The sequence below is a fragment of the Phocoena sinus genome, chromosome 1 (assembly GCF_008692025.1).
Source record: "Phocoena sinus isolate mPhoSin1 chromosome 1, mPhoSin1.pri, whole genome shotgun sequence".
NCBI lineage: Eukaryota > Metazoa > Chordata > Mammalia > Artiodactyla > Phocoenidae > Phocoena > Phocoena sinus.
In genome coordinates this window covers 31,606,952-31,633,482 of record NC_045763.1, presented here as the reverse complement: position 1 = coordinate 31,633,482, position 26,531 = coordinate 31,606,952, and the positions used below count along the sequence as shown (strand labels likewise).

The 26,531-nt window shown below is 41.7% G+C and overlaps 2 protein-coding genes across 2 annotated transcripts; both read left to right on the top strand.

Moving 5' to 3' along the window:
• The first annotated feature begins 8 nt into the window (after nucleotides 1–8).
• Nucleotides 9–7,134, top strand: MYCBP (MYC binding protein). Its single transcript, XM_032630170.1, has 5 exons — nucleotides 9–117; nucleotides 312–384; nucleotides 4,209–4,257; nucleotides 4,503–4,632; nucleotides 5,903–7,134. Exons 1-5 carry the CDS (start codon nucleotides 34–36, stop codon nucleotides 5,945–5,947), a joined length of 381 nt encoding a protein of 126 aa, XP_032486061.1. The 5' UTR covers nucleotides 9–33; the 3' UTR covers nucleotides 5,948–7,134.
• Nucleotides 7,135–10,412: 3,278 nt separating this feature from the next.
• Nucleotides 10,413–25,742, top strand: RRAGC (Ras related GTP binding C). The gene is made up of 7 exons (XM_032630121.1): nucleotides 10,413–10,803; nucleotides 12,502–12,705; nucleotides 13,673–13,872; nucleotides 16,407–16,521; nucleotides 17,702–17,844; nucleotides 19,867–20,015; nucleotides 24,204–25,742. Exons 1-7 carry the CDS (start codon nucleotides 10,567–10,569, stop codon nucleotides 24,353–24,355), a joined length of 1,200 nt encoding a protein of 399 aa, XP_032486012.1. The 5' UTR covers nucleotides 10,413–10,566; the 3' UTR covers nucleotides 24,356–25,742.
• Nucleotides 25,743–26,531: the final 789 nt, after the last annotated feature.

Below are 26,531 nucleotides of genomic sequence, written 5' to 3'. Positions count from 1 at the left end.
CGCAAGTGCGCAGGCGCGCGCGCCCTTCCGCGCATGAGCAGTGCTGCTCCGAGCCCTCCCGCCACGGTCTCCGGCGCCAGCTACGCCGCTGCCGCTGTCACTATGGCCCATTACAAAGTGAGGGGGGCGCGGCGTGGCTGGGGGCGTGCGGGCGGTAGCCAGCCGCTGGTCGGCTTGGGTGGGAGTGGGGGCGCGCGCGCAGGTCTGGGGGGCTTGAGGTGGCGAGGCGGAGGCGGCGTTGCCGGACTCCCAGCGCCTTCTTCCTGCTCCGGCCCCCGGGCTTCGGCCACTGACCCGCCGTGTCTCCTCAGGCCGCCGACTCGAAGCGCGAGCAGTTCCGGAGGTACTTGGAGAAGTCGGGGGTGCTGGACACGCTGACCAAGGGTGAGCATGGGCCAGGAGAGGGTTTCTCGTGACCTCGTCGTGCTCCTCGGCGCAGCGCCCCAGACGGGCCGTGGCGTGGGGCAGGAGGGGAACAGGTGGAACTCGTCCCGGGTTCAGCGAGGTGGGCCTCGGGGTTCAGCGGGGACCGGCTCACGCCTGGCTGCCGGCCGCCGCCGGGGTTGGGTAGCCTCGCACTCGCTACCGCTCTCGCCGCAGGGAGTCAAACTCTTGCAGCTGTTGTGAAGTCCCTCCAACTTCCGTTGCTTTGCCTTGAGCAGCCGCAGTGAGCATGTTTGCTAAAGACCTTGAGAGCCCAACTCCTCCCTCCTGACACTTTTTTCGGAGCCCTCAAAATCCTGTACAGAAACACTTTCCTTTGAACAAAGGGCAAGTGGGGCGATGACCAGGTTTGAAAGCGGGCTATAAAGTAGCTAAGTGAACTTAATCCCCGAAGTAGCGGTTTGGCTGTGGCTTTTCAACGGAACCCAGTTTCGTAGTCTGTATCAGTTCCTACTTTGTGCAGATTTCACAATTAAAGTAGAATCACAGTTTAAAGAGCTTGAGGGCACATCAAAACGGTTATATTGTTTTCACTTTAAAAAATGGAAGCTGTTACACTGTATCTCTTACTCTGGGGTTCAAGATCTAAGTAGATGAATAAGGTGCTTGAAACTGGAGGGTTCCAAGAGGTAGTGTGGGTACTGCTTATTTCATGAGCTAAGCCGTAAGGCGAATTCCTGTTATGTATCATTCAACTCACTGGCTGGAACTTTCAAGGGTGCAGAACAGAGGAGTTGGCAGGGATGATGATCTGGGTCCCTACGAGAAGTACAGTAAATATCTGGGAAATAATTTGGTAACTGCTCTTTGGCCAGAAGCAAAAGTTAGGAGAAAATTCTGGGAGAATAACAACTCTGGGTCTTAGCAGAATGCAAGGCTTTTAATTCCCAAGCATGGGCTGGTAATTTTGAGTTGCTACCTTAGGTTCAGGTACCAGTTTCCTATCTCTTTGCAAATAAGTTTCAGTAAACATTTAAGGGACTACATGAAAGCACTTGTGCTGTCACCTGGGGAGGTATCACAGACTCTTGGAATTTCATCGACCTCCCCCACCCCTCAAAAAACTCCACAAGCGCACTTCTTTCATTTATTTAACCATTTTATTCAGGCGTCTGTTCTAGGCACCGGGGATAAAACACTGGGGGAAAAAAAAAGTCCCTGCTCTAAATGAACTTATATCCTAGTTGGGGGAGACAGATAAACCATAGTGTCAACCAGCGGTAAGTGTTATGAAAAAAACATAGCAAAGTAAGGGCATAAGGAGGATGGGTGTGCCATTTTATATAGGGTGGTGGGGCAAGGCCTCTCTTAAGAACATTTGAGCAGAGACATGAGTGAAGTGTGATGTTGAGTTTCAGGAAGTGTAAGGAGGCCAGAGTGGCTGGATGGAGTGAATGAAACATACACTGGTAAGGACAGAGAAGTGATGATAGTGGGAGGTAAATGAAGATATTCAGCCTTGTGGCCATACATGGATTTTCCTTCATGAGAGACTGGAAACCACGAGAGGCTTCTTTTCCCTTACTGACATCTACTGGTATTCCCTCTCAACTTTCCTAGATTTCCAGTCTCCTAAGTAACATCAGACAACAGAGTATCTACTGATATGATCTATTTAAAGTTTGATTTTGTGTACTTTACACAGATTTAACTTATAATTTTTATCCAGCTTATTTCCACGTTAAAACGCTAACATTAAAATGCGATAGGGGGCTTCCCTGGTGGCACGGTGGTTGAGAGTCCGCCTGCATATGCAGGGGACACGGGCTCGTGCCCTGGTCCGGGAGGATCCCACGTGCCGCGGAGCGGCTGGGCCCGTGAACCATGGCTGCTGAGCCTGCGCATCCGGAGCCTGTGCTCCACAACGGGAGAAGCCACAACAGTGAGAGGCCCACGTACAGCAAAAAAACAAAACAAAACAAAAAAACAAACACTATAGGAATGGCTGAAAATAAAGATAAGTCATTTGGAAGAAGAGGCATTTTAGTTATTTTGAGCACTGTATCAACCTCTGAAAATCCTGGCTGCTAAGGCAAAAAGGGAAACACTGGGTATAGAGTTCTTGTCTGTTTAAAAGGAGGTATATTTCATCTATAGAAAAGCACAGGAAACTTGACACTTACATGATGTTCTGTAATTATCAACCTTGTAACTACCACTGACAGAAACTTAGAAGCTAAAAGAAAGGGTAGGGGAAGAAAGGGTAAGAGGATTCATGTCTTATAAAGTTAGAATTTGGTAGAGATCAGTGGAAATTAATGGAAGAAGAAACAGAGGCTTGAGTACATAGTTTCAAGAAAAAGGTAATAAGTAGAGGAATTAAAGTGTACTGTAACACTGAAAGAAGAGGGAAGGAGAGGAGAGGGTAGTGATGATGTAAATATGCCAATTTCTCAAAAAACAGCGCTGTAAGTACATTTAGAAGAGTATCAGAACTTAACGTAAGTTGTTAGTATTAGTTGCCCATTTGATTTTTTTAATACGGTCTATATTTGAAGGGTTATTACGACTCTAAAAAAATAAAAGGGGAGCATGTAAGTTGGTTTATGAGGTGTTCTTAAACTGGGGTCTAGATATGCACATTTTTTTGTGTGTAGATAGAGTTTTTTGTCTTTGATCAGATTTTTCAAAGAGTTCCGTGCACAAAAAAATTAACCACTGGTTTAGAGATTTTTACTTGAGTAGTATATCCTAGAAGGAATGTGTTCAATAATAAGATGGAAAAGGTAGTGCTGACATGAACTATTGTATATGAAACCACTAAAGTATATATTTTAATACTGATTTGAGCATGTTGATTACTGGTAGAGTTTTTGGTTGGTAGTTGTTTAGCATGTTGTGTGTGAAACTTCATTCTTGAAGAACATTTTGAATTCAGAGCTTCTTCCTTCCAACAGTTAACCATAGCACTGTTGATTCTCTACAGTTTTTCTCAAACATATCTACCTTGTTTTCATCCCTCTATCACTCTAGTGCAGGTCACTCTCTCCCTTTTTTTTTTTTTTGGCTGCGCCACGAGGCACGCGGGATCTTAGTTCCCCGACCAGGGATTGAACCCGTGCCCCCTGCAGTGGAAGCCCAGAGTCCTAAGCACTGGACTGCCAGGGAATTCCCAGGTCACTTTCTTTAAACTGGATGACCATATCAGCCTCTTAATTGCTCTTCCTGCCTTTAAATCCTTGTCCCACTTGTCTGTCTTCCACACAGGAGTCAAGAGTGATCCTGTCACTTCCCTGCTTATAACTGTTTAATTACATGCCATTTTGTTCTTAGGACCAAGGCCTGACTGAACTTGCAGGATCCTCTAGTCTCCTCCCTAACCACCTTTCCTGCCCCCCTTTTCACAACTCCATCTAGACACACTTGAATTTTCAGTTCCTCAATATGTTGTTCTTTTGCCCTTGGCCTTCCCTTTTTATCTGAAACCACTGCCTAGGTCTCAGGTCTTATTTCTCTTTCTTGGGGACGCCTTCCCTGGTGCCCTGGGCTGAGTCAGGTGTTCTTCCAATGTGCTCCTATAACCCATTACCCTATATTGCTGCTAGATAGTCTTTCTTTGTCTAGTTCCTTGTTTATCTTTTGCACTAGACTGTAAATTCATTGAGAGCAGCGACCTTGTCTGTCTTGTTCACCATGGTATGGACAGTCCTAGCAATGTGCGTGGTGTATAATAGACACTCAGTATTTACTGGGGTATGGAATATGATTTCAGCCATTTTAATTTAAGACTTTAATTGTTGTTTTTTCTGCTTTTTGATTTGCAGTTTTGGTAGCCTTATATGAAGAACCAGAGAAACCTAATAGTGCTTTGGAGTATCCTTTTCATTTTTCAAGTCAGAAAAAGGCCTTTATTTTTTTGAACTCCTATATTTTCACATAGATAATAACCTTTAAAATACTTTTGATTACTGAAAAAATTACTTTCTTTGAGTTATTTGGATTTTGATCTCTGGGTAAATATTTGTGGTAGGGTGGGGTAACTCTCATCAGAGAATTATTTCAAAAGGCTATTTCATTAGTTTCATTGAGCTCAAGTAAATTCTTAACTTTTATATTAGTTTTTTAAAGCATCACTTAGGAGCTGCTACCCCAGAAAATCCAGAAATAGAGCTGCTTCGCCTAGAATTGGCAGAAATGAAAGAGAAATATGAAGCTATTGTAGAAGAAAATAAAAAACTGAAAACAAAGGTAAAATTTTTGAAAGAATTCATATTAAAAATAATGTCACCTTTAATGATTATATGACCAAAACCTCACTAAAATGGACAGTAGGGGAGGGAGGCAGGTGAATATCAATCTCAGTTAACTGCAAGGCCAAGCTGATGCCCTGTCTAGAAAACCACAAGCAAACTGTAAATAGGATGAGCAAAGTGTGGTCAAGAAGAGGTTCTTGGGAACCTGCATCGACAAAAAGATGAAAATATTGGTTAATGATTAGTGGTTTATAAGTAAATGGAGATTTCTTAGAGTCTTAGGCAGTTGACTTAATAGGTCGATACAGGGCCACTGCTTTGCTAATGGAACCCCTTAGACTGGGCAGCGCACAGTCTGCGCAGTCACGTGGTGGCCCTGTAATGTGTTAACTCTGTAAACTTGTTTGCACTTAACCTCGGTACATTTGCTTGCCCTTAATTTTGTCTGTTGCTGAAGTTTTTTCTTTGTTTAAGCTTCCGTGAGAATTTTCATAAAGCTCAAACTAGTCAACTCTTAAGTCTTTGAGGTTTTACCACATCTGAATCACATAATGCATTTCACGTGACTCTAGGCATTTCTCATGATGTGTTTTATCTTCTCAGCCTTGTGAGATAAGTCACACAGGTGCACAGACCATTTTGTAGGTGAGGAAACTAAAGCACAGTGAAGTCTAATTAGCTTCTCCAATCTGACAGCTAACTGGAACAACTCAAATCTTAGCACAGTGTTGCAGCAGACCCCCGCTCGGCATAACAGAAAATTCCGTGTCTGAAATTATCCAAGATCCCACAGTGTGTAGATGCCACACAACTTTTTGGCACCTTTTAAGTCAAAAGCGTTAGCTGCTCCTCATTGACTGGCTAGATTAATGTATGTCACATAATTCTTTTTTTCTGCTTTTTAGGAGAAAGTTCAGTAAACTTATGGTGGAGAGAAAGAATATGGTGGCTTATACCTTACTAGAAGCCACAACATCTTTGGGAAGATATATATTATTGCATATCAAGTATTTGTGTAGTGCAGTCATGAATGGGAATTAAGTTTTAGTTTCCCAGTAATTTTAAAGGTTTATTTAAAAAGAACTTTCACTAGGTTTGATTATATTAAATATTAAGATCACTGAGTGGTTTAAAAAGGATAGGATTTTAATATAAACTTACTGATTCAGTAATTAAATTGAATAGTTAACTCGTTTTGTTACTACTGAGTTTTTTACCCAATTTAGAATCAAATTCACCTAAACTCCTCTGTCTTTGCCCCATAGCTTGCTCAGTATGAACCACCTCAGGAGGAGAAGCGTGCTGAATAGGATTCTTCTCAGTTGAAAAGACACTGAAAAATGGTTTTGTATGACTTGAATAGTTTGTATAGTATATAATCTTTTCTGAACAGATGCTATAGTACTCTTTTAATATGTTAAATTCACCTACCACACTTTAACTGTTATAAACACATATACTTAGAATCACCAATAAAAACTCAATATAACTTTCTTTGGGTCTTAAAAGCAGGAGAATCAAAAGGGAATCCTGAAAAAACATCTAAACACAGCCATCTAATTCATTACCTTAAAAGACATTCTGTTTATTAGTCTGACTAGGAATGATGGTACTGGTTGTATTTTAGCCAAGGAAGTTTAGCGTGGAGCTATTCCTTGGTTTAGTTCAGGACATGAACACAGGTACAGTCATTCTTTAAAATGAAGATGACACTGTTGTTTATAGTCTCTGTAGGCAGCTGGAGAGATCTGTGTGACATAAGATACTGTTGCATGGGGTCTCATGAATCTTCTGCTCTTGTTTATATAATGTGGAACAAATGACTCTTCTTTGCCACCACTTTGCCTTAGATAACTGTGTGTGTGCCAGTGTGAACTCTGACACCACATTTCCTTCTATGCAATCATGCCCTATCTGATAATGTTGCCTTGCTTTACTGTGTGCTTCCGTGGGTCCCAGTTGCACATTGGCCTTTCTGTGTTGTTTTTCAACTTGCTATAATAGCAGTTATCCTGATTGTAATTTATATAGTTTTAAAGAGAATCACACTGTTCCCCTGCCTTACTTGTTGCTTAGCTGAACACAGAACAGAGGCAATATAAAATTCTGGGTTCACGCACAAGCTGGGACAAGAAGGGGAATGAGCCATATATCGTGGAAAATTATAGTTTGCGGGTATAATTATATAGTGCTTTTTTCCCTCAAAGTATTTTTCTAGCCTTGAATTCATTTTATCTTCATTATCCCTGTGAAGTAGGTAGGCAAGTATGAGGGGAGGTGGGGTGCTGAATTTTTAGGCCAAAGACTGATATAAATACAAATTATTTACTAATTGTAGAACCTTGGGCACATCAGTTAATTGCTCTGAGATTCACTTTCCTCATCTGTTAAATGGGAGTAATATCTGTGCTGCCTACCTCACAGGGTTGTTGTGAGGGTCAAATGGAATGTATGTGAAAGATTTGTAAATGGTAAAGCACTATATTCTTGTTTGTTAGTCCTTTTTCCTTTCTTGGAACACCTACAGTCAGATGTTTTGTGTTACTGATCACTTATTTTCCTTATTGACTGACTAGCATTATTAAGAAGTAGTCCTGGGCTTCCCTGGTGGTGCAGTGGTTGAGAGTCCGCCTGCCGATGCAGGGGACAGGGGTTCGTGCCCCGGTCTGGGAGGATCCCACATGCCGCGGAGTGGCTGGGCCCGTGAGCCATGGCCGCTGAGCCTGCGCGTCCGGAGCCTGTGCTCCACAATGGGAGAGAGGCCACAACAGTGAGAGGCCCGCGTACCGCAAAAAAAAAAAAAAAAGTAGTAGTCCTATTTCATGTATTCTGTCCCTATTGTTAGAGAAATGTCTTTATTTTTTGGTGAAAACACACATAGAAAACAAAAGCCAATGAAAGCTGGTTTAACTAGCAAAAGCCTCAGCACCTTCTGGAAACTGTGACCAAGCCAATCATAAGGGCATTTTAATCAGTCATGTTGGCAGGAATGTGGCAATTGTCTGTGCCTCTTCTAGTCACAAGTTTGTTTTTGGAGGGGAGTCAGATACAGTTGGAAGAACATTTACTTGAATTGGTTTATGTTTTACCGGTTCGAGTGCCTCTTATATGGACAGCAGTGGGCTGAGTGCTAGGTGTTATAAAGGTGAATGACTTGAAGTTAGCTTTAAGCCACGTATGTAACCAACTACAATGTGGGACAGGATGTGCTAAGAACCATAAATAATAATAAAACATGGCCCCATGGGAGTTTTGGAAGAGAGGGAAACTTGGCTTCCTTAAGCAATTGGTATGACAGTCCCTTTGTGGACAGGCAAGTAGAAATTTTTTCTGGCAGCCAACCCTCATTTGCTTTTTTCCCAATGGGACTGGTATTAATATTTATGTAAGTCAAATGACTGTCTCTTGTACCATCCTTTTGAACAGAATGGCAACCTGTGGGTTGGATAATCAGACCTTTTGGGGGAACTGACCTGCTTAAACTGCTGTATCAGTCAGTGCTATGAATTCAGGGTCAGCCTGGCCTCTGGAGGTCCTCTTCAACATTTCTAGCAAGGATCTGAATGAAGACAGTATACAAGAAGATGCTCAATGGAGTAAAAAAGGATCCAATCTATTTAGTTCCTGTTTGTTTCAGCTGCCTTATCTATAAAATGTAGATTTCGTTATCTTGCCTACCTCACAAGGTATGGTAAGGATCAAATTAAACATAATGGATGTAAAAGTACCTTGCAAATTGTAAAGGACTACATATGGGTCAGATGGTAGTAATGCTAATTCTCTTAAGTGCCACAAAGTTGGAAGGGCTGGTTGGTAGACTATATTGAAATGAGCTTGAAAATGATCAACAACTTGAAGTACCTAAACTTCACAGCCTAAGCCAAAAAGTTCAAATATCAAGTGTTACATTTAGGTTAAAAAATGTAGCTATACAAGTTTAGTCACTAGGATTGCTGACAAAGTACTAGTTCCAGTGACTATCAATGTGAACCACTTACACTCCATGTATATTAAAAAAAAAATCCATTCTGGAAAGCATTAATAGAAATATTGTCCAGGTGCTAAACAGTCACCCTGAAGGCTGTATTGGTCAGTATTGCATTGTAGGTGTCAGACATTTGATGGATGTTGACAAGCTCAGTTGCATATAAAGGAGAGTGCATTTGAAACTATAAGGCTGTGTTGTCCAATACAGTAGCCACTAGCCACATCTGGCAATTAAAATTAAACAAAATTAAAAATTCAGTTCCTCAGTCACACTAGCAACAATTGAGCAGTGTAGATGTAGAACATTTCTGTCATCACAGGAAGTGCTATTGGACATTACTGTAGAAGGAATGGCTGAAGGAACTTAGTATGTTTAATGTGGAACAGAGAAGACAGTGGGTAATGAAGACTGTAATCTAATATGTGAGGTGCTGTCATGAAAAAGATGATGACCACTGCTTATAGACTCTGGTATGTAAGCTCCAGGGAGTGTGATTTTTGGCCTGAATAAGAGACTTGTTAAACAAAGTTTTACCACAGTGGAACTGGATGCCTATTGAGATAGTGAGCTCTCTTCCCTGGCATCTATTGAAGTGTATGCTGCATGTCTATCAGTCAGAGACACTGTAGAGTGGATTCTCTTTAGGTGAGAGGTTGGACTAGATGACCTCTAAGTATGTGTCCTACCTTTAACTTCGACGTTCAGACAGAGCCAAGTCCCAGATTTGCATACATGCTTTCCGTTCACAATCAAGAAGTTAGTTTCCTTGGAAGATCAGTACCACCACCCATGCCCCCTTCAGGAAGAGGATCCTCTTTTGTCAAATTTCCAATTCTAAAGCCTGACCGAAGAGTAAAAATTCCTTTAGCTTCCCCAAACATATTGGTGATAAGCATTTGCTTTGGTTTGCTTTCTTTATTCATTCCTTTGGTTTCTGATCTGAAGGAGGTCATAGAAGATGCAATGTTCTATGGGTGGACAGGATTACTGAAGAAGTAGACTTTGGGTGGGGAGGAGGGGGAATCTGGTCCTGATGAGTGTGAAGTGGCAGGAGTATTCACTGTCAGTGATTTGCTGAAGAAAAAGGATAAGACATTCTCCCCTGCTTGCACTTGCTTTCCTATCAGGGTCCAGTTACCTGCTAGAACGAACTATCTCACCCATGACTCTGCCTTGGTTGAGGCTTTGCCCTCACTCTAGCTGGCTCTTCCTCCATACCTTTGCACATCCCAACCATATCCATCCTTCTAGAACTATTCAGACGCCAGCTCCTTAGAGATGCGTCCACCCAACTCCCGAGCATTTTTATCTGTACCTTTGACCTTACGATTTGATATCTCGTACGGAAGCTACTTACGCAGAGGTCCGATCCCCATTAATCTTGGAGCAACTTGAGCGCAGGCACGGTCCAAGGCGGTTCCAGTTCTGTGCCCCTTGTGCTCCAGGACTTCGCGGGCATCAATAAATACTGGTTGGGCGAGCACAATAGTAGTAGGAGGACAGTCAATTCTCCCAAGTGCCCAGAGAGCATCTCCTATTGCGATGGCCTCCGGAGCCCGGAAGAAAGTAGGAGAGCGGTGAGGAACAAGGTACGTGGCTGGGCAGGGCCGAAGTGCGGGCTGGGGCGGAGGGCAGAGGGCTCAGGGCTCAGTCGGGCCGGGCCACCCTCCTCGTGACTCCTCCTCCCCCCTCCACGGCTCCGAGTCAGGTGATTCCGAGCACGTGACGGGCACCACCTACCTTGCTGCTCCCGAGTGGCAGCTCGGGCGGCCAATGAGGGGCCGGGCCCGGGCGCCGAGCCTATGAGAGCCGGGCTCCGGGGGGCGGGCCGCATGGCGGTGGCGGCTGCCGGGGGCGGTGGCGGCGGCGGCCTGGGGAGGCGGCGGCCTGGCTCGGCCTGGCGTGGCCTGTCAGGGCGCGGGCGGCGGCGGCTCCAGCACCATGTCCCTGCAGTACGGGGCGGAGGAGACGCCCCTCGCCGGCAGTTACGGCCCGGCGGACTCGTTCCCAAAGGACTTCGGCTACGGCGTGGAGGAGGAAGAAGAGGAGGCGGCAGCGGCGGGCGGCGGGGTTGGGGCGGGGGCCGGCGGAGGCTGTGGCCCGGGGGGCGCTGACAGCTCCAAGCCTAGGATTCTGCTCATGGGGCTCAGGCGCAGCGGCAAGTCCTCCATCCAAAAGGTGAGTGGGGCCTCGCCGGCCCCTCCGCCCCTCCCCCTCCCTCCTCTACCCGGGGGCGCGGGTGGCCGCCGGGGGGGAGGCCCCGAGGAGGGCGGCGGCCGGGCTGTCCCAGCGCACTTTCTCTTCTCCTCCGGGGAGCAGAGCCCGGGCGCGGCCCTCGCCGGGACCCCGATCTTGGAGTCCACGCCCAGGTCAGCCGAGGCCGACTGGGTCCCCGCGCTCCCCGAGTGGCCGGAGCGAGGCAGGTGTCCGTGGCACCGCCTGGGACCTCGCCTCCTGGGACCCAGCCCCTGTGCCATTCACGAAACTGAGACTTGTTCCCCGGTTCTAACTTGGAGAACTTCCCACACTCCCTCCCCGGACCCGGTTGTGTTTGTGCCTCTCACTTCAGGTGATCTGAGTTTTCAGGGCTTCCCAGGTGAGCCCCAGGGAGCAGCGTCAGAAAGAGTAGTGACTAACTCTTTGGCCTTTGTAATGCCTCCTCTTGTTACTAGTACGAAGGAGACTTCACTGTGACATTTGTGGGATTTGGGGGCTGTTCTTCCACCTATTTTAGTACTTGTGGCCCGGTGAGTATAATTACTAGTGATTTTCCCCCGTTTGTGTGTGGCTACAAAAATTTTGAGACCTGGAGAATATTTGCAGACCTTTGTCAGTCCATGTGCTTTCACTTGGGGAATGTCGGGAACGGATGGAGGGTTCCTCACTTTTTAATAAGGGGGAAATAGAGGCAGGGTTCACCTCCTTCAGCAGCCATGGCTCTTACACACAAAGTGAGCTGACGATAAAATGCTAGATACCTGGCCTTTTGTCCTTTCCACTCTGTTGCAGAGGTCTCTCCAAAATAAATCTCTGCATGATATTCTGTAGACATGATGTTTTTAAGAAGTAGCCTTCTTCCACATGTAATGGATTACTATGTTTTATTTATCTTTTACCTTTACAGCAAAATCTGAGTACATTTATGGTAGGTTTTTAGCAAACTGATTTTAATTCTTTTCACGTGTTACTCACTATCTAAGCCTTGGGAGTAACTATCCATTTTCCTCATCTAGAAAGTAACAGAGAGGCAAATTAGTTTTGTGTTAGAATTGTGTAGATTGTGATAATTTTGATTCTTAACAATTGCCTTTACCATTTCTTTGGGAGCGGTCTTTTCCCTGTCAACTCCCATTCTTTCCCCTCCCCACATATATTCCTTCTTCCTCAATATGTCACTTTCTGCTTGGTATAATTTGCCTTTGTTTCATTTCTTCCACAAGACTGCAAACCCATTGAGGGCAGGGTCCAGTCAGTTTCATTTCTGATTATTTCTCAGAGCCTGATAAATTTTCAGTGAACAAAACTGCTTAAACTTTATAAGTTTTCATAATCTTAAAGCAGATTTTGGCAGAATTGATAGTTTTACAGAAAAAAAAATCAAACTGAAATGAGAGACATTGCTACTGCTAGTATTGAATACAGACAGAAAATAGCAGAAAAGTTTCAGCTTTTCTGGTGATTTGGTTTCAATAATTTGGTGTCTTCTGTTAGAAGTTAAAGGATAGTGGATACCAGTGGATACACCATTCACTTTTTACCTCTTTTAAAATTTTTGCTATAGGATCAAGTTCTTTAAATTGTGTTAATTCAGGGTGGAGTTCTGTATTTTAAATAAAAAGTGGAATAGTCATTAAATTGTTTTCTTTCTTTTGACAGGTGGTGTTTCATAAAATGTCACCCAACGAGACCCTCTTTTTGGAAAGTACCAACAAGATTTACAAAGATGACATTTCAAATAGCTCCTTTGTGAATTTCCAAATATGGGATTTTCCTGGGCAAATGGACTTTTTCGACCCTACTTTTGACTACGAGATGATCTTCAGGGGAACAGGAGCTTTGATATATGTCATTGACGCACAGGTAGTTAGAAATGATAATGTTTACTTTTCTTCTTTGGTGATGGAAGATGTAGGAACAAAGGAAAGTTGTTTATTTGTCATGTGCTTCTTGCAGCTTATTTCTTTGCCAGTAGATTCCCTAACAGTGCGAGAGATGTACCTGCAGAGGTGCTTTGGGAACAGGCATGCCATTGTACAAGTACAGAATATCAGATGACTAGGAGATATGGTTTATATCCCTGAGTTCTAGTTAGTGAGCAGCGTTCCGTTTTTGTTAATAGTAGATATTGCTGTACTCTATTAGCTATTACAGTAGTGATGTCACTCACTGAAAAGGTCTCATCAGTGCCCATAATGTAAGAAGGAATGTGAGAACTGAGTCAGTAAATATTAAAGTGAATAGTTTCTTTAGTTGACCAAGTAGGGTTTAGCCCAAGGAGCACTTATTGAGGGCCTAGCATGTGGCGGGCACTCAGACTGATGGGATGTGTCTCCATCCTTAAGAATCTTACTTCTTCTAAGCTTAAGCATTAGTTAGGAATGCTTTCTGAGTGACAGGCTCTGTAATGGCTGCTTTCATATACATGACCTAATTAATGTCTTCACAAAACTGGGAGGTAGGTACTGTAATTCCGATTTTATGGATAAGTAAACTGAGATCACAGAGTTTAAGCAACCTGCTTAAAGTCACACATCTAATAAATGGCAGAGCTGGGATTACTTTAAAAATTCTATTGGGAAGAAGTGTCCATTTCCCATTTCCTTTCCTTATATTATCAGTATTAAAAATTACAAGCATTAACTTGGTAGCTGAATTCTTTATCTTGAGCGATTGAAGGTCTGTTTAGTGGTATAAGTTAATGTATTTGGATGTTTGAATATTTATGAATAATTAGGATAATATATTTTCTGTGGTTGGGGAAAGAGGTAGTTTGAGGCTTTCTTAACTTAAGATTTCTTTTTAAAAAATATTTTGTTCTGACTTACAGGATGACTACATGGAGGCTTTAACAAGACTTCACATTACTGTTTCTAAAGCCTACAAAGTTAACCCAGACATGAATTTTGAGGTTTTTATTCACAAAGTTGATGGTCTGTCTGATGATCACAAAATAGAAACACAGAGGGACATTCATCAAAGGGCCAATGATGACCTTGCAGATGCTGGGCTAGAAAAACTCCACCTTAGGTAACAACCTGTGTGTTTGATATGAGAGCCCTGAAAAGTGTGTAAATGTATTCCCATCTCTGTCATTACAGACACGTAGCTCTCTGTTACTGGTATACCCTTCCCAAATCTGTAATGTTTTTGATCTCTTTGTTGTTGAATTCAAGCAGGTTTGGGAGCCTAATGTTACTGAGACGTTACTTTCCCCCTTTTTTGCATTTTCCCAGAGGTGGAAGTCATGTGAAGTGTGTTTCTGTAGGTGTGTTTACAAATTCATCTCAAGAGACTGGAGTCAGGCTGTTTCCTCATGGCATAAATCTGCTTTGGGGCTCCCCTCTCTTGGTTTCATTATTATTATTTTTTTTTCCTTCTTGCCTCAGTTCAGGGAATCTCTGTCGCATTTGTTGTAAAAGTCTGTAGCTTGAGCTTTCACAGTGTCTGTTTCAGTAGGAAGAGCTTTTTAAAGAGGGTACACTTTAATGTCTGGACTGTAATATATCTTGTTTATGCTTTTTAAAACACTTATGCTTTTATGAATCTCTAAAAATTGGGTTAAGTGAGTGTATCTTATCAAGTTTAAAGAACTCTTAAGTTTAAAGAACTGCCGATTCATAATTAAATATTAAGAAATTATTAAAGAACACCTATTAGATAGGATTGATGACTTGTGTACTTGTGTTCTGAAAGTGTATAAGAAATATTTCCTACATCTTATTTATTTATTTTTTTATGGTTTAGGTAGAAATGACTAATAAAAAGTACCCAAGAAAATGTTCTTTTGATGATATAAACAGCTTAAAGGGGAAGCAGGCGAGAGACAAACCATAGCTATTTCCTTATCCTTGGTCTGTTATAATGACTTCTCTATAGGCTCAAGCCAACCCCCATTTTTCAACCCCTAATATTCTCTAGGGCCGCTGGCTCCAAGATCTTTCTGTTATTCTCCTAGGAAACCACATAGAAAAGTCTCATTGACCTCTAGCCTGGATTAAAATATGTGCAAGTAATTCAGGCTTTAAAAAAATTCAGCAGTATTTGTAGGAGAAAGTGAAAGTATCTTCCCATAAAATTCTTCAATCTTATTTTTTCACCATGAATGATGGATTTTAAGCCATGATTGTCCTGTGTTCTCCAGTGCCCATGGGAACCCTTCTGATCCTTAACACCATGTCTGTGTCCCTTTCCAGGGCATCCCACCTCATTGGTACGCACCATCCCTTTTTCCAGTTCTCTATGGGACCCTAGGCCTTGTTAACAGCATTAAGCTTTATTAATAACTAGCAGGCCTATGGATGAGGCTGTATTTGATTTCCAATTTCCAGAAACTTAGCTTACTATAAAATGCCCTGTGGCTTGGAGGTTCTTCCCTGCCCCCATCCACCTCCAAGCCTCATAGTTGCTGCAGGACCTTATCACGTTGCCAAAATATTCCTTTGACCCTAGTGCCTGTGGGGGGGAATCATCTTGGTCTCACCTGTGCCATTGTTCTGACATCTAGATTAGAGCCCCATCTAGGTTAGCTTCTTAGGTGAGCTCTTTGAAAGTATCTTTAAATTAGGTACAAAGTGTGATATAAACAGTTATGTGTCTCTGACTTTGTAATTTGTGTTTATGTAATGGATACAACTTTATAACGAAGAGTATATTTCCTGAGTGAAAAAGTAGGTACAATTGACCACACTGTTATTGTTAAAGGTCTCTCTCTCTCAAATACGTGTTTTGTTAAATCTACAAATTTACTTCACTGTGCATCCTCTTAGGCCTCCAGATAGCTTTTCCATTCTCTCTAGAGCCCCTGCTCTCATTCTCCATAATATGTTATTTACATAAATTCTAAGCTCCAGTTTTATTCATTCATTTATTCACCAAATGTTTATGAGCACTCTTCAGGGTAGTGGGCCTGCAGCTGTGAGCAAGGCTGACAGAGTCTCTGTCCTCATGGAGCTTATATTCTGATGAATGAGACAGCTCAGAAGCATTTATAAATAAATGTATAGTATATTTTTTTTTTTGTATAGTATAATTTTAAGTGCTTATCAGTGCTGTGAAGAAAAACAAATTAGGGGAAAGGCGTTGAAAGTAATGGGTACAGGGGTACTATTTTAGGTAGGGGGGTCAGGAGGGAACTTTCTGAAGCGGTAACATTTTAGTAGAGACCTGTATTGTATTCTTATTTAATGAATGTCACCTATCTCCTATGAGCTTTCTCTTGGTTTTTATCTTGGTTTTTGTCAGTTATGGGCTTAAGAAACCAAGGTTTTTGGATCAGATTGCAAAGACTTAGCTGAATATTCAGGTTTCTGCATCTGAAAATGCTTTCCTGTGTACTGCCTCAATTGCCCTCTGTGTAAATGCAATAAAGGGATGGAGAGCTACAAGCCAGGTGGGGAAACTGCATTTGTCATCTTTCATGATGGGTATGGTACACAAGATAAAGAGGCTTTATTTGAACTTACGGAAATCAAATGTTAAGAAACTTAAAATTCTGTGTATCATGATAATTGTCACTGGACTTAAGATTTTTCAAATTAATCAAACTATGTTGTGTTTTTCAGCTTTTATTTGACTAGTATCTATGACCATTCAATATTTGAAGCCTTTAGTAAGGTGGTGCAGAAACTTATCCCACAACTACCGACCTTGGAAAATCTATTAAATATCTTTATATCAGTAAGTGAGCTATTTAATTCACTGTAGTTTCTGGTTCCGTTTTTGTTGAATATATTTGTGTTATCAAGTTCTCCAAAAAATGGCTGGAATTAGTCTGAATCAAGCTTAAGGACTAATAATACAATTAAGTGTAAAGTAAGTAATAAAAACATTTAAAAAATGGCTTGAGGGCTTCCCTGGTGGCGCAGTGGTTAAGAGTCTGCCTGCCGACGCAGGGGACACAGGTTCGTGCCCCGGTCCCGGAAGATCCCACATGCCGCGGAGCGGCTGGGCCCGTGAGCCATGGCTGCTAAGCCTGTGCTCCGCAGCAGGGGAGGCCACAACAGTGAGAGGCCTGCGTACTGCGCAAAAAAAAAAAAAAAAAAAAAAAAAAAAAAAGGCTTGAGTTATTTTCTGAATTTTTTTCCTTAATACTCACTTTTTCTTGTTTTAAAATGCCCTGATGAGAAATTTTTTCATGCTTTCTGAATTAATATCTTCATGGTATCTGTTTCCTGAAGGAAGAGTAGAAAGTAGGGTAGACTGGGTTTTGGGAATTGGACTTAATCTCTGCCTTATTGGAGGTCACATTGAAAAATTGATCCTTTCCTTGCTAACTATAATCTGTGTCATAGTTCACATTACTTATTTTGAGGATTCAGCTTAATAAAAAAGGATATTCTTCCAATAAATTTAGCATTCAGCCACTATATTTCCCAAACATTTCTTTGAAGGACTCAATGTGTAGTGATCCCAATTCTTTGGGCTTTTTGAGTTATGCTAGATGTTGACGTGAAACATTCTTTGCCACATCAAGCCTTTCTGGTAGCAAGGTCATTTGAATCAGAGATTGATTATTGCCACAAAAAGGATTATTGAAAATGTAGCGTGGCTTGATTTTTGGAGATTTTTTTGGGTGTGTGTGTGGCGTCTTAGGAAATAATTCATTTAAGTAAAGAGGATGAAGAAAAAACAAATTTGACTGGTGCGATTATGTCAGTAAATCAGAGTAGAGAAATAATTCCACTTTTATTCTTTGGATAAGAGACGTGTCTCCTAAGCAAGTACTATTTGCTCTTTTGGTTTTAGGTTGTATAATTAAAAATGCTCTTGGATGTTAATCAGTGATTCAAGATCTTTGATAAGTTCACAAATTGTGATTCTTAAAAAAAAAATGAACACTCAATTTTGTTTTTTCAAGAATTCAGGTATTGAAAAAGCTTTTCTCTTCGATGTTGTCAGCAAAATCTACATTGCAACAGACAGTTCTCCTGTGGATATGCAGTCGTATGAACTTTGCTGTGACATGATTGATGTTGTAATTGATGTGTCTTGTATATATGGGTAAGTCGTACATATATATTTCTGCAAGATCTCAGACACGGGGAAGACTACCAGCTTGATTTGTCAGGGGGATTAATTTCTGAGGCGTCTAGCAAGTAGTGTATGAAGTAGGATTGTTCTGACCATAGTGCTTCAACTTGGAGCATGATTTCTGTGTGGGTGGGCTGCTGGGTCTTACTCCTTCAGCATAGGTGGATAAGAGCGGTGTGACTAGTGCCAGATTTACTATCACTGAAAGTTTCACCCGCTATTATTTGGGGGGTTTGTACTGTGTCTTCTCACTACTGCAACTTAGCTAGATCAATAAATAAGATTAATTTATTTAAAACACTCTGAATAACAAAGTATGTACTGGTTCCTGATTTAATCTCAGGTTTTGTGGAACTGAGGGATCCTTAATCTTTCAGAGAGCTCAGAAACAAGGAAATCAGAATTCTGGATGTCAGAAGAACTTATAAACATTTGGCCTATACATATAAGTTTCCAAAATAAGTCTCTAAAATATAAACTCTTGTTTTATGCATATTTACCACACTCTATACAGAAATTTGTAAAAGTTGGCAAAGAAGTGATTTTGTAGAATAACCCAGAGGACAAGTGAAAACTTTGGTGAACTTACTGGTGTTTCAAAAGCCAGTAACCTCTGCAGCCTCTAATAGCCCTGATTCATCTCATGTATTAATGTCAGTCCTCACAATGCACTTTCTCGATGCTCTGACATTACCTTTGCTTTCTGATACCTGTGTCCTTTATCTGTTGTTCCTCTCTGCTCCACCTAGTCTAAATTCCTCTTTCATCTCTCTGTCCCTACCCTTTACCTTGCTCTCTCTGCCTAACTTGTCAGTGTCTTTGTCCAGCTGCCTCTGGGTAGGAGAATGCATTTGTGTTACCTCTTCTTTACCTGTCTATTCTTGTCTTGCATTCCTGTCTCTTTTTCAGTTTTGTGATTATATGCTCTCCTTTGTTTTTATTCTTTCCACAGTGAAAATGAGATTTTGTCCGTAGGTTATGCAGAAGAGTTTCATGTTCCTATTCCTAATTTTAAAAATGGATGAATAGAACATTCGCTTTTTCTTTAAAACAAATCAAATTTTCATAAACCAATTTTTATAATTAAAATAATCAAATTTAGTTATAAAATTTATTTTCAGTATAAGGTACACTGTAAACTACATTATATGTGATAAAGTACATTATAAAAAAGAAGAGAAATAGCCATTACTTTGTATTCTTAACACAAAACATGTGTGCAATTCGGTATGCTTTATTGAAGTTCAGTTTGCTGCTTATTTGATTTTTTTTTTTTTTGGCTGCATTGGGTTTTCATCGCGCGCAGGCTTTCTCTAGTTGCGGCGAGCAGGGCTACTGTTTGTTGCAGTGCGCGGGCTTCTCATTGCAGTGGCTTCTCTTGTTGCGGAGCACGGGCTCTAGGTACACGGGCTTCAGTAGTTGTGGCACGCAGGCTCAGTAGTTGTGGCTTGCGGGCTCTAGAGTGCAGGCTCAGTAGTTGTGGCGCACTGGCTTAGTTGCTCTGTGGCATGTGGGATCTTTCTGGACCAGGAATCGAACCCGTGTCCCCTGCATTGGCAGGCAGATTCTTAACCACTGTGCCACCAGGAAGTCCTGCTTACTTGACTCTTGATTTGTGTTTTTTGAATGGGACCGTATTTATTGATTTTAGTTTTTGTATTTACTCCTTTTTCACTGATGGCAGTTTTCATATTTCAGGTCCTTCTTTATTTGTAGAGGGTGTCAGCGCCAATTAATGTGAGGGAATATTGGAAACCTGCTGTGTTCCATGCATCCTAGGTGAAGAAGGTGATGTGAGCGCATGGAATGAATACTGCAGCATGGGCTGGGCACCCATAGCTAAACACAGCTTCTGTTCCAGTAAGGGAGAGCGGGCATTCTCCTTTCTCAAAAGACGTTCAGGAAACTGGGTGGAAACCCTTATTGTTGTGCAAATATGACAAAATGCTGAGTTGGGAAACCTCTAATGGATGATACTTTGTTTTAAAACAGGTTAAAGGAAGATGGAAGTGGAAGTGCTTACGACAAAGAATCTATGGCCATCATCAAGCTGAATAACACAACGGTCCTGTATTTAAAGGAGGTGACTAAATTTTTGGCACTGGTCTGCATCCTTAGGGAAGAAAGTTTTGAACGAAAAGGTAATGCATTTTAAAAAGATTTCTTTAAGTTCTTTGTCATAATTTCTTAGGTTCTTGAAAGCAAGAAAAAACAATATTGCAGTGTTAGAGGATTTACCAGCTCAGACTACTTTTGTGCCTTCCCGTCCACGTACAGTGCAGACTTTCTCCTGCCTTTTTTTGGTCTTTTATTTTAAATCAAGTTTTTTATTCCAGCCTCTCTCATTTTACATCCTTCCATTACCTGTCTAACTGCCTACGGTTTGGCTTCCACCTGAACCAGTCTGCTGAAGCTGTTTGAGAGGTTACTAGGTCTTCTTCTTGCTGCATTCAGTGGCCTTTTCTCATTCTGTGGCCTCTTCAGGCTTCTGAAGCATGTGCTGTCAATCCCTCCTCCCTCAAACTTTCTTCTCTCTGCTTCCCTAAAGCAGAACTCTCCGGGTTCTTCTACGTGTTTGTTTCTCTGACCACCTGTCCTGTTTCTTCTCTTTTTCTTTTTCTGAGTGTTCTTCAGAGCCCGGTCTCCTGCTCACTTCTTCACTTAATTCTCCTGGTCAGCACATCTCATCCATGCCTTCAGTCAATCTTCTCTGTGTAGGTGATTGAAAAATTCACCTCTCCAACTCTGGCTTGGGCCTGTGTTTGGAGCTATTAGTAAGACATCTTCACTTAAATATTTTAACTTGTCCATGGTGTCAAAAACTGATGAATATTTTCCCCTTTGTTTCACGACCATCCCGGCTACTCTACTTCTGTTACTCATTACGCCATTTTTCTGGTGTCCAAGCTTAGCTATGTGCCGTCAGGTAATCGTATGGTGTAATTGCCCGTGAGGCTCTTGCAGATTATCTCACAGAGAGCATTCTGTGTTTTCCTTTTTCCATTCTTTTCCTGTGTTTACATTCAGTTTTCACCAAATCTTACCATGTTTCTTGGAACTTTCTCGGAACTGTTTCTCGGGTGTCCTTTCCGTTTACACTGTTGGTGACTCCAATCCAGGTCCTCATTCCTCCAGCCTGTGGTGCTGCATTCAACATATATATTAATGGCTCAGCACGTATCATCTTTTATTCTAAAGGCAGACTAGGTTTCAGAAAATTCCTTTTATTATGTTATTTAACTATTCAAGGATCTATAGTAACTCTCTGTTATTCACTGCAACAAGTCCCTGCTTTTCTGCTTGGGTTTTGTGATATTAATTAATATTGAGTGAATTAATATTATTTCACTGATGTTGATATTAATGAAATATTTTAGATGTACAAAGTGTTCTGGGTACAACAAAAATGTGAGTATTCACCTTTGAGCTTAAGAACTGAAACATGACAAATACATATTTGTCTTCTGTGTGTTTCTCAGTTGAAACCCCCTCTTGCGCTCTGTTGAATGTAGTGTTTTCTTTTTCCTGTGCATGATTTAGTCTTTCACTTCATATCTATCCTTAAACAATATAGGGTATTGTGTATCTTTGTGTAAATGATGTCCAAATGTAAGTTGTCTTCTGCAAGTTGCTTGTTTCTCTTCATTCAAGATTGTTTTTGAGATTTATCCGTATCGATAGATGTAGCTCCAGTTCGTTCATTCAGTTGTCACTGCCGCACAGTAGTCTATGGATTGCATATACCACAATTTATATTCTTCTTGCTGGACATGTAGATGATTTTTAAGATTACAAATAGATTTGCAAGAAATGCTCATGAACAAGTTTGCCTTTGCACATATGGAGAATTTCTCAAGAGTAATAAGTATTTAGGAGTGGAATTTATAGAGGACATATGTCTTCAGCTTTATTAGGCATTATTGAATTGCTCTCCAAAGTGGCTTTATTTTCACCCCAGACAGTGCTTTGTGGGAGTTCTTGTCACTTCATGTCCTTGATAATGTTTGATATTGTTAGACTGTTTAGTTATTGTCAGTCTGGTAGGTGTGAAATGGTATCTCATTTGGACCTGGTTTTTATTTCTTTACGGGTTAGAGCAAGCATCTTTTTCACTGCAGGTACCCTTTTATGTCTGTTCAGGTGTCTTCTCTGGTAATTTATCTGTTCATATACTTTTATCTTTTTTGTACTGTGTCTTTTTTGTACTTAGGAGTTCTTTATTTTTCTCCATTCTAATCTTTTTTTTTTGCGGTACGTGGGCCTCTCACTGTTGTGGCCTCTCCCGTTGCAGAGCACAGGCTCACGGGCCCAGCCGCTCTGCGGCATGTGGGATCTTCCCGGACCAGGGCACAAACCAGTGTCCCCTGCATCGGCAGGTGGACTCTCAACCACTGCGCCACCAGGGAAGCCCTCTCCATTCTAATCTTTAGAAATTTAAAAAACTTTTGGCTATGGCAATTTTCAAATATACACAAAAGTAGACTAGCACAGCGATTCCATATACCCATCTCCCTGCTTTCACAGTCATCAAGACATGGTCAGTCTTATTTGCTGTATATCCTCCTCACAACTAAATTATTATCTTTTGCTCTTTTGTTGTGGAAACGATCAAATATAAAAAAGTAGATAAAATAATGTGAGGAACCCCTTTTTATCTATCACCCAGATTCAACAGTTATCAAAATCATAGCCATTCTTATTTGCTTGCTATACCTTTTTCCCTACTGGGTTTTTTTGTTTTTTTTCTTTTGCGGTACGCGGGCCTTTCACTGTTGTGGCCTCTCCCGTTGCGGAGCACAGGCTCCAGACGTGCAGGCTCAGCGGCCATGGCTCACGGGCCCAGCCGCTCCGCGGCTTGTGGGATCCTCCCAGACCGGGGCACGAACCCGTGTCCCCTGCATCGGTAGGCGGACTCCCAACCATTGCGCCACCAGGGAAGCCCCCTACTGGGTTATTTTGAAGCAAATCTCTAACATCAAATCATTTTGTCTATACAGATTTCAGCAGGTGTCTGTAAGAGGTAGTGTGCTTTTTAAAACATAGCAGTATTACCATCAGTAGTTGTGTAAAAAAAACCAAAAAAACAGTGATTTCATAATATCATCAAATATCCAGCCAGTGTTCACATTTCCTTGATTGTCAGTTTAATTTTACCATTTGCATAGAAGTCAGTTTTAATGTAGTTGAGCTTATTAAAACTTTTATTTTTTTCCTGAATCTGAAGGACCTCCGTAATTTGACTCTAACCTGCTTATTCAGACTCCATTCTCAGTACTTTTCCCCAAAATTCTCTGCCTCTATCTCCAGCCAGACCAGTTTGTTTCCTGTTTTCCACCTGTGTGCTGTGTTTCCTCATTGCCAGCTCCCTGCTGTTGCCTTGTGATTCTGCTCTCCCTTCCTGCCTGATTAAATCCTGCCCGTATCCTCAGAGCTCTGCCTCACACCTGAAGCTTTCATTGCTGCTTTTGCCCTGCACTTGGCTCTCCCACCTTTGGACTTCACAGTAGTCATTTTAACATCAGATTGTTGTGATTTCTTTCTCGTGTGCTGTCTTTACGTCCCAGTATCCTCGAGGACGTAAGTCCTCTCTTTCTGCTCTGCCCTTCTCAGCACTGGCTTCTATTCTCAAGTTCTCCTCGTGATCTGGAATGGCTCCTGGAGCTCCAGCAATCTTATCCATATTCTGGACATTAAGGAGGAATGGGGAGGAATAGGGAAGTCTTTCTTTTAAGGAGACTTCACAGAAGTCTCACACACTTGCATTTATCTCAGTGGCCAGAATTGGTCATATGTCCATACGTACCTGTAGGGAGCCCTTTGTTTGACCGAAATCTTATTTGGAAGCTAGTTCATAGAGCAGATGAGAACGGAGCTGCCTTACCTCCCATATAGGGGAAGCAGGCTTCCTGAGACTCTGCCTGATGGGCCCCTCTGACACCTCCCAACCCCATGGCTCTACTAAGCAGTTTGCAAAACTGTTCCAACTGTTCACTTCAGCTTTTCTTTGGCTGCCTCAGAGACTTGTAAAAGGAAAAGCTTGATAAATCAAAAAGTATTTTACTTTGACTTTAGATTTCATTGTAAATTTTCTTAGCAAATTTGTCTTCCTGATTGCTTTTTTATTTACCCTGTTCACTTCCAGGCCCCAGAGGTGACCAGTGTTAACACTTGGGCATACGCTTCATCATGTTTCCAGTGTGAAGAATTCCTCAATTGGATATATGTTTTTAAATACATATCAATTATTTTTTTCCGTCACCAAATGTTTCCTAGTAGATAGTCTCACAGTTGACATTCAGGAGGCCTGATCTCCTTTTTCTCTCCTGCAGGTTTAATAGACTACAACTTCCATTGTTTCCGAAAAGCTATTCATGAGGTTTTTGAGGTGGGTGTGACTTCTCACAGGAGCTGTGGTCACCAGACCAGTGCCCCCAGCCTGAAAGCGTTGACACACAACGGCACGCCGCGAAATGCCATCTAGCCTGAATGCCGGTGGTCGGGGTCTGTGCCAGCTTATTCCTCACTCCAGGGTCAGATGCCATGTGCTACAGGACATGGAAGTTGCCGCTTGTGGGAGTCTGGTGCCTGTTGCACTAGAGACAAGGGGTAGAGTTTCTCATTTGGATGAAAACCCCTTCAACCAGTGGTGTGCAACCGAAGCTACTATTTCTTTTTTTTAAAAAAATGGCAAAAAAGAATTCTATAGACCACAGACCTCAAGTGTCTTTCTCCTCTTGGGGGTCCTACTTTAAGTAGTTGGGATATTTTGGACCTGGAGATAACATCACTTACCCATCCTTACCAGAGAATGTTGCTGTCAATTACCAGTTGAAAATAATAGAAAGAACTGAGTTTTTATATGCTTCGCTTAGATTTTCATTTGAGTAGTCTCTGAAAATCCTGCCTTGCTTAAGTTCTAACACTGCCTCTCAGATTTCAATTTTGGACCTTGCACACCTCAGACCTTCTAAATGCATTTGCTTGCTAACTCAGAAGACACATGGTCTGACTGCAGCAAAGGACATTCCTGTATTTGTTTCTGAGGAAATGAGAAAATTTTATGCTGCATCAAGTCAAGAGCAAGGCTCAACAGTGGCCGCTGCATTAGTTCCCTCGGAAGTGTTGAAGAACAAACTTTAAAACAGAAGAAAATTTTTGCACCTGTGTTTTGAGTACCAGATATCTGGGTTCTTGCTCCCACGTTAGATAAATGATTCTGATCACTGTAACAAAGGGAATTAAAAAAAATTTTGTTTTCCCCGCAATCTCCTCCTCTTAGGAGGGAAATGCATTATGTCACTGAATTACGTAGCTCACTTTTCTTTAAACTTGATACCAGCCCCCACATTCCTTTTATTCTAAGCTATCGAGATCCTTTAAGAATTGCTGTTTTGTTGATCCTGAATGGCCCTAAGGCGCTGGTGGACTGCCCACTGGGACTTGAAGAGAGCACATGGCACCACGACGTGTCGTTAAACATACTTCGTCTTCAGTATTCTGACGCCAAGTGTCAACTGTGGTACTTTCTTCACCTAGGATATTAATTCATAATTGTTTCTTTTTGTTAAAGGTTGATACCCTTTTCCATTGACTTAAACTTACACGTTATTTTTACTCCACATGCCCAGTAGTCATGTATTCCAAAGCCACTGGACCACTTGAGTACATAAGTGCCACTGTTTAATGAAATATGTATATTCAGGTCTGTAAACCTAACCGTGTGACTTGGAGTGCTTCCTGCAGACGATTCTGACTGTTGAGTATTTACATGGACCATGGTGATATCCAAAAAAAAAATGCTTTTATATTTATAGATTATTTCATTGAACTATATAAAATGGGTATCAATAAATGTATTTACTCCAGAATAAGTTTTTTATTTGCCTAAGGTAATAGAAGGTTGGGGTGATGGAACATTGGCTTGTCCCGCTCTGTCATCCATTTCTTCTTTTGCTGCCTCATATGGTTAAAATGCCTTATGTTTCAAGACTTCAAGTTCTGTCCTGTTGCAGGAATTTCATGCCTTGTGTCCAGACACCATCTCCTGGCCCGTTTCTGTTTAGGGTAGGAGGTCTAGGTAAAAATGGTATTTCATACCAACAGATCTCACTCATGGTGGGGAGTATCCAGGGCCTGGCATAATTGATGTATGATATCCAAACCAGGAAGTGGTTCAGGGGATGAGATGAATAGAATACACTATACAAAATTTGCACTGATTCCAGCTCATTTTTCATTTCTTCAGTTTCTGAGATACTCATTATTGATCCTTCAATGTTAAGTTCTGCTTACATAGTTAGGTTGGGTCTCAACTGGTTGGAGTAAAGTATACATCAGTTTATAGAAAGGAGGGAAGTAGAGGTTGAAAGATCTTTAATTTCATGACTGGATTACTTTAATTTTAAAACAATTGGAAATCACAAAAAATAGATTAAAAGAAAGCTTAAAATTACTATCTAATCCTGTATCCTTTTTCAAATTATGGGAACTGAGGTCCAGAGGAGTAAAGAACATTGTCTAGGGTAATAGACGGGATGAACATGTTAAACTCCAAATCAGGGTACTGTTGAGAGTGGAAGGGATGCTGTTAATAATTATGCCAGAGCAATGGGTGTAAACTACGCTGTTCTGGGTAAACCAGGGGGCAACCCAGTCAT

What these genes read in the sequence shown, in the direction of transcription:
- MYCBP (XM_032630170.1), top strand. Translation starts at nt 34, where the DNA reads ATGAGCAGTGCTGCTCCGAGCCCTCCCGCCACGGTCTCCGGCGCCAGC. An exon ending in TCACTATGGCCCATTACAAA is followed by an intron (nt 118 to 311) that starts GTGAGGGGGGCG and finishes GTGTCTCCTCAG; the next exon opens with GCCGCCGACTCGAAGCGCGA. An exon ending in GCTGGACACGCTGACCAAGG is followed by an intron (nt 385 to 4,208) that starts GTGAGCATGGGC and finishes TTTGATTTGCAG; the next exon opens with TTTTGGTAGCCTTATATGAA.
- RRAGC (XM_032630121.1), top strand. Translation starts at nt 10,567, where the DNA reads ATGTCCCTGCAGTACGGGGCGGAGGAGACGCCCCTCGCCGGCAGTTAC. An exon ending in GCAAGTCCTCCATCCAAAAG is followed by an intron (nt 10,804 to 12,501) that starts GTGAGTGGGGCC and finishes TTCTTTTGACAG; the next exon opens with GTGGTGTTTCATAAAATGTC. An exon ending in AGAAAGTTTTGAACGAAAAG is followed by an intron (nt 20,016 to 24,203) that starts GTAATGCATTTT and finishes TCTCTCCTGCAG; the next exon opens with GTTTAATAGACTACAACTTC.